At 43.6% G+C, this 7,399-nt stretch overlaps 1 protein-coding gene across 1 annotated transcript; it reads right to left on the reverse strand.

Moving 5' to 3' along the window:
• Positions 1–2,975: 2,975 nt before the first annotated feature.
• On the reverse strand, positions 2,976–7,145 carry LOC136551016 (ylmG homolog protein 1-2, chloroplastic-like). The gene is made up of 2 exons (XM_066542615.1): positions 6,455–7,145; positions 2,976–3,298 (listed from the first exon to the last, which is right to left on the reverse strand). The coding sequence occupies exon 1, from the start codon at positions 6,998–7,000 to the stop codon at positions 6,473–6,475; it is 528 nt and encodes a 175-aa protein (XP_066398712.1). The 5' UTR covers positions 7,001–7,145; the 3' UTR covers positions 2,976–3,298; positions 6,455–6,472.
• Between the last annotated feature and the right edge of the window lie 254 nt (positions 7,146–7,399).

Genomic DNA, 7,399 nt, shown 5'->3' on the forward strand with positions numbered 1-7,399 from the left:
AAAGTCTAAAAAGAGGATCAACCCAAGTATCTAATCTCCTCTAAACCAAACACGAGATTTAAGCATGAGTAGATTTTTAGTAATTTTTAATTTAAAAAACTAGTGAACTACCCAACCAACCACACACGAACATTGGTTGAACAAGTTTTTATGTCTAGCTCTCACGTTTCCCTAGAAGCAACACAAGCCAAATATTTATTTCCTCATATACGTCGTGTCGTCATTAGAGGTGATCATAAAAAGTACTATGTGTGACCACGAAGGGCGATAGCTGAGAGGCCTCTTTCATTGGTGTTTTCTGCTCCAACCTAGCGCTAGATGAGATGGCGACAGTGACCTAGATCTTGTGCCTCATATCCCATGCCACCATGACAAGATCTGGTGACTCCGTGGCAAGCTTGGGCGGTTATGTGATTGGGCATGTTGCCTTGGTCTCAACAACATCAGAGATGCCTCGTGCATAAGTAGGCGATCTCAATGAGCAATGATGACATGGAAGTGCTCCTTGGGTTGCTCTATTGTGGTGATAGCACACGATGTCGACTCAGCATCTTGGGCTGTAGCGTGGTGGCCGGAGGCGCCCACTCTATAGGGTCCATGTTTGGCATTTAACTACTAGTGGTGTCTCAGCGATAGACATGTCCTTCAAGGTAGCAAGTGGGTTCAGTGAATGGGGTGTCACATTGGTGCAACACATCGGTTGTGTGCATTAGTTGCTTGGGCTGCGCAAGCACTACAATGATTCTGGTGACACGCATGGACACGCTAGTTGTGATCAGGCATATCTGTGCAAGGCACGTTAATGCCAGTGGTGATTAAATCATGAGGTTTTTGCTCCACATGACGGTAGGGTTGCAGTGAGAGCAAATTATGGCCGACTCCTGACCATGGGTGATAGAAATGGTGGCAACTTCCTTGAGCGGATAACATGCTCGTAGAGACCCTTCTCTGCAAGAGGTTGGTGATGGCTATGGTCTGTGTGGACAAGACACCATGGTTATTGGTTGAGCATGTGGCTAGATTGGTGCAAGTGTGTCAAAGCTTGTTGAAGGTGATGGTGGCTAGAAGCTCATCGGTTGTCCCAAGCAATGGTAATGGGAAAAGGCTTTTTCCCTTGAATAATAACTTTGTTTGGCCGCCCGCAGTGATTAGTGTCTAGTGGGACAAAGGCGACTGATGGAGCCCGCCAACGATGTTGCATGTCTGTGGCTTGGTCATCGCGACAAAGTCTTCCTGCTAGTGGTGGCTCATTGCGGACATTGCCTTAGTGACTTGTATCGCTAAGCGATTGCTAGTTTCGTATGACAACAATGGGACATGTTTGTTTGGATTTGTGAGTGGATGCTCGAAACTCACGAGTGAAAGCCTTGCTTGGCACCCCAATGATGTTGACAAATGATGCCTTTGATGCTACATCCCTCGTTGTAGGATTTGTCATAAGGTTCCTACATTCTAGGGTTATATCGGTTGAAAAACAATAGGTCCAGTCTTTCTAGTCGACGATACATCTATGAACATTATACCCTTCTATGGACATTGTTGTGGAGAATCCCACTCTCCTTGTTCCCTATCTTTAGCAGCTTGCTACCCTTCTATGGGACCTTGTTGTGGAGAATCCCACTCTCCTTGTTCCCAATCTTTAGTGGCTTGCTATGATGAGTAGGGTGATGCTTTGTCGTCAGAGTTGAGGAGGCTTCACTAGTTGTTTTTGTGGTGTGAGTTTATCTTGTTGTTCATTATGAGTTTTGTTTGGTTGTTTTGTTGGACATTAGTTGTTATAAAGTTGCTCCCTTTCTATTGATATATGCCATGCAAAAGTATTATTAACTGTCTTTAGAAAAACACAAGCAACTCTCAAGAGCCTCTCTCTCTCTCTCTCTCTCTCTCTTCTCTCTCTCTCTCTCTCTCTCTCTTTTCAACATCAAGATCCAAAATCTAACTGTCATGCACAAAGACACCCAATGATGGTCATGAATTGGAAAAGTATCCCATGAACCACTAGGATCATTTTGTTTCGATCAAAACCATCCCATCCTAAGAGCCCAACCAAGTTGTTTGGGCCTTGTTCTCAAAGTTCCAAGTTTTTTCACTCTCTCTTCATCACATCAATTTTTGGACGCATGCATGGAGCATTAAATGTAGGTAAAAAAAAATAACTAATTGCACAGTTTGGTTGTAAATCACGAGACAAATCTTTTGAGCCTAGTTAGTCCATGATCGGACAAAGTTTGTTAAATACAAACGAAACGTGCTACAGTGTCCAGATTGCAAAAATTTACAATCTAAACAAGGCCTTGACTAGATATGTCTACCTCGCCTTGCTCTTCAGGAAGGCAAAACTCTGGTCTAGGCTACAAGACACTGTCCTAGGCTCCTAGCCATGCCCAGATAAACCAACATTCAAGGGGGCACAAGTTAGACCAGAAATCAACGGCCCTCTTTAGTTAAAAGATCTGCTTTCCAACCAGGCAAGCAATCAACATTCTTGTCAATAAAGGACTACACTTGGGTTTTAGTAAGGACTGTTTAGATCGGCTAAAGCTAATTATTAGCCATAGCTAAAAATTGGCTAACCAAATTAGCCAGCTCGCAAGGTAGACAGCCTTGTACAACATCAATATCAAACTCTGAGCACTGTATCAGTAAGCACTGCTTTTAGTTTGTCTTTAGTACAAAGAGTCCACAAGCTTCTCCGGATAGGAGTAGCAAGTCAAGTGATAAATCAAAATGTCACTGGCAAAGAGGCCAGATGACTCAAGATCACGGAAATGAAGCGCAACAGGGACAACGGATCAGCATGCTGCAGCCCACACGCCCTCAGGAGTAACCATTTAGGACGACTCTGTGACAGAGATTCCTTTCAATTCAAGGAGGCCGTTCATCTTTATCCTCAAGAAGATCCAATTCAGAGGATCACATCAAAAGACGTGACTATACCATACAATATAATATAAGAGATTAATAGAGGGATTGAATGTGTGAGCACAGACCAAAACTGTGATACCAATACGTAGACGTAGCCAACACATATATTACTACAGCAACCACCAAACACCGCAAAAAAAGGAAAAAAAGTTTTAGCAATGAAGCCACCTCGAAATCATTTATATTGCATTACAACCTTCATAACCGCTATGCTAAGATCGCAAAACTAATACATCCAACCACCACTTCTGTACTGATAGAGGTGAGCAGCATAGCACCTTTCTTTGCCATCTGATGACCGAATACAGCTTTAGATCCTTGTTCCTGCAGTCAGAGCCTAACATGCCAATTACCAACCAACATTCTCCAAACCCTGTAATATAATTCAGCACTGTAAATACAAAGGATAAGAATAATCTTCTTTTTAAAGAGTGTAATGCCAGTCCATGAATTGGCTTATGGAAATAGTTGACTCAAGGAATTAAAAAATTGTGCAATTTTTTTGATCGGAAAAATTGTGTTGGTAAAAAGTACTTGGGACATACTGTATTTCCTCAAACTATACTGTTGTATGTCTGCAGATACTCATTGGAGCAATATCACTAGACGAACCTTACTAGGAATTTGATAGCAAATTTTAATGATATTATATCTTCATAAAAGGAATCACAGCCACCATATCATTAAGTACTATCTTAACCCATCCTGTGTCATTCATAATGGAAAGATAGGCACCACTGTCATGTGAAGGTTCAAGTTCAACATACATTCTGACCAACCATTAATGTGTTCACCATTTACGTACGGTCAGGAATAAGATAATACTATATTTGATTTTTCCACCATTAATGTGTTCACCATTTACGTACGGTCAGGAATAAGATAATACTAGATTTGATTTTTCCATCCCCAGTGCAAATGCAAAATGCAAAACATACAGATCAATGAAGTCATCTCAGCTGCCACACTGCAATAGCAATCAAAATATTGCTAGTGCACAAGAATTTAGAAGCACAATTAGGGTACTCATAGAGTATGATTGCGTTATTTTTGCTGGCTGATGTGCATCACTCTATACTTTACAGGGCAAGAACAAGAGTGCAGCCACCACACGACTAGTCAGAATCAGCTGCAATAGTCCAGTGCTGCCACAAGAAGGAAAGGTTGGGTGCCTTGAAGGAAGTTATGCCTCAAGAATTTTGCCAAATGTCATCATCTAGAGACAGTCCAGTTGATAGGCCCAAACACTACCCGAAATCGAATAGACTTTCTTCCTCGTATAGTCGTATGCGTTTCTACTATCGAAGTGGTGAATTGAAGGCCCCCTCTAGGCCTCTACATTCAAAAATCCAAATGTCTAACGAATGAAAATTAATACCAGAAATGTCTCTTTTCTATTACATCTGCATTCAATTTATGTATGTGTTTACTGCAATTTCTAAGGATCAGCAGAAGCATAAAATTGCAGTGTACATCAAGGGCAACCAATAGGCTAAGGGAGCATGAAATATTTAGTTATTCACAATAGCTATGATAAATTTGGTCACATGTCAATATACTTTCATTCTTGAAAGAACATGAGTAGGGATGGCCATGGATCGATCCATTGATCCACTCTAGTTGTACCTGACAACTAATTTTTTGGTTTGTCCAAGACAGATGAAAAAAAATATTTAACTAAGTTAAACTAGAGTGGATCCATGGTTAACCATGGATTTCTCTATGCCTCATACTTGAACATGAGACACTCTATCCCAGCATTGACAAACCAGGACCAGATATGACAGGAGGTAATACCAATGGGTTATGGTAATAGACTTATGATGGTCCACATATAAAGCAGTACATGGCATTTCTGCTACCAGTTGATAAATGTAGCACCTACGTTTTAATTTTAACCTTCACCAAACCCCAGGGATGGGGTGGAGGGGGGGGGGGGGGGGGGGGGGGGGGGGGGGGGGGGGAGCAGGGACTAAAGACCTCTGCATTGGCCACTATTTATACTTCAACAAACCATTAGCATCTGCTATCAAACTAGCCTCTACCAGAATTCAGAAATAAGAGCTGCTATCTAATTAGCCTCTACCACAGTTAGTTTGAGATGTAAACACTGATTATATAATAGAATTTGCAGACATCTAATTATCTAATCATGAATGAATAGAAAAAAAGGTGTAACAGAATTTGTTGAAAGTATAGGATTGCAGTAGTGGATCGTAAATTAACCATGCACAGGTCTGCTTTCAGATTTCCAAAAAACCAACATGGTTGCAAATTGTGAAATAAAAAAGCATTCATGGTCCTATTTACTACTCCCTCCATTCCAAATTGGAAGTCGGTTCTGGCCTTTCTAGGTACATCTTTTTGCTATACATCTAGATATACACTATGTCTAGATACATCTAGAAGACTTGAAAAGACAAAATGGTTTACAATTTGGAACGGAGGGAGTCATATCAATGTATAGATCACATCAATAGGAAGATGAAATTGGAATGAACAACATTACCACTCTACGAGTAGAAACATTTTCTAACATATTCATACGGGATAATTCACTTCCAAAAGTCATAAGGCAAAAATTATGACTAAGAATATATAAAGCATTTTAATACAACCCATCAGCCAATGGGTAAAATTCCACTCAGTTGCATTTACATAAATCTACAAGCTATTATGTACAGCATGAAAGTGAGGTTATTCACATGCAGGATCAAGAAACAAATTTTACCACAAGACCTGTCCAAATTCACTGCATACGCACAAGTTAACTCATAAAAACCCATATATCAATGCAATTTACATTGCTATTCTCAAATACTTAGCATTGTACAAGAAAGCTGATTTACACATTGCACAAGCAGGTGAATTTACCAAACAAGAAATATAATTTGTATGGTTATCACTTTATCATGAAAACTAAATGACATGTTCCCTGTTGTAGCATTAAGAAATGCAACCTGGCATGACAAGACGAATTCATGTTATATCATTGCGCACGCAATCAGCAAATTACTATCCTGTCACGGTACAGGCTGACGACACCCGAGAAGAGCCCAAGAGCTAGGAGGACCAGAAAGCCCAAAACGTCATGGCGGTCCAGAGTGGAACACCTGACCAAGCCCCATTGCATCGGGTGAATGTCTGTTTCTCTTACAGCTGTAATACGATAGGAATACTTAAGAGAGGGGGGAGGAAAAGGGAGACTTGATTTGGTGGTAATCGGTTAAACAGGTGAGCTGCGGCTCGAGATGGCGGCGAGCATCTTGCTTGAGGACCGATTATTTCCATATCCATAGTGGGATAGCTACCTAAATTCATCTGTGTTCGTGTGTGACCTTGTAATGCATATCTAGTTCGTTACATATCCATACATAGCATGATCGATCTAACTCACAGTTAATGCAAAATGCGAAGATATTGACAATAACAGTCATCATAACATGGTCAATTGCTCTAATTAAGCTTTCACAGCATAACTTGTGCACTCGTACTCAAGTGTAATCATCAGAGCAAGTTTAACCCGTACCATTGCTGCAGGGAGTCATCACATGCGTGGCTGTGGGCGCAGGATCATGATGATGATGTCAATAGCCATGAACGCAACAAGCGGGCTGAGGTCGAGCTTGCGCCCGAACACAGGGGGCATGACCTCACGGCAGAGGGCGAGGAAGGGGTCGCAGAGGTCGCGCAGGGCCGAGAAGGGCTGGCGGTCCCAGGGGATGTTGGGGAACCAGGATAGCAGCACGCCGACGAGCAGCACCTCCCGGTACACTCCCAGCCACCGCACGGCCGCTGACATCGCCGCCGCCACGGGGGCGCGAAGGGGCGCGAGGTTGAGGCCCCGCAGGGCGGCCTCCAGCGTCGAGAGCGGCGACGCCAGCAGCCCGCCCAGCGCCGTGGCTGCCGCCGACGCCGACGCCTCCGCGGCGGCGCGCGGACGGGTCAGGCGGAGGCCGCGGGGGAGGGGCCTCGCGGGCAAGGCTAGGGTTCTGGGGAAGGCGCGGGCGGATGGGCTCGGGAGGGCGCGGAGAAGCGGGGCCCGAGGGCAGGGGGAGGTCAGGATGCCGTACATCTCGCCGCTTCTCCGGAGGCGCGGGAGTGGAAAGTTGAAGAAGGGCTTGGGGAGGAAGGGGGTCGGGCGGCGGAGGAGAAGGGCGGCAGCCGGAAGGCGAAGTGGCCGTGGCACGGGACGAAGAAGATAGAGGTCTAGCGTTTCGTGTGGGCCCCGCTTGTAAGTGAAAGATCTGCGGTGGTTTTTTTTTTTTGAGGGGAATCTGCCGTAGGTGGACTTGGACCCCTAATAACACGATAAATGGGCCATCAAGGCCGGGCCATATGCGATGGAGTACCAGCGCAAATCTAGTTTAGGCCTTTGGAATGCAGGAATTTTGTAGAATTTGTGTAGAAATTTTGTAGGAATCCGTGTATTTTTATAGAAAAAAATATAGCAAGCAGAATTTTTGCCATGTTC

This window comes from Miscanthus floridulus, chromosome 4 (assembly GCF_019320115.1).
Source record: "Miscanthus floridulus cultivar M001 chromosome 4, ASM1932011v1, whole genome shotgun sequence".
In the NCBI taxonomy this organism is placed as follows: Eukaryota; Viridiplantae; Streptophyta; class Magnoliopsida; order Poales; family Poaceae; genus Miscanthus; species Miscanthus floridulus.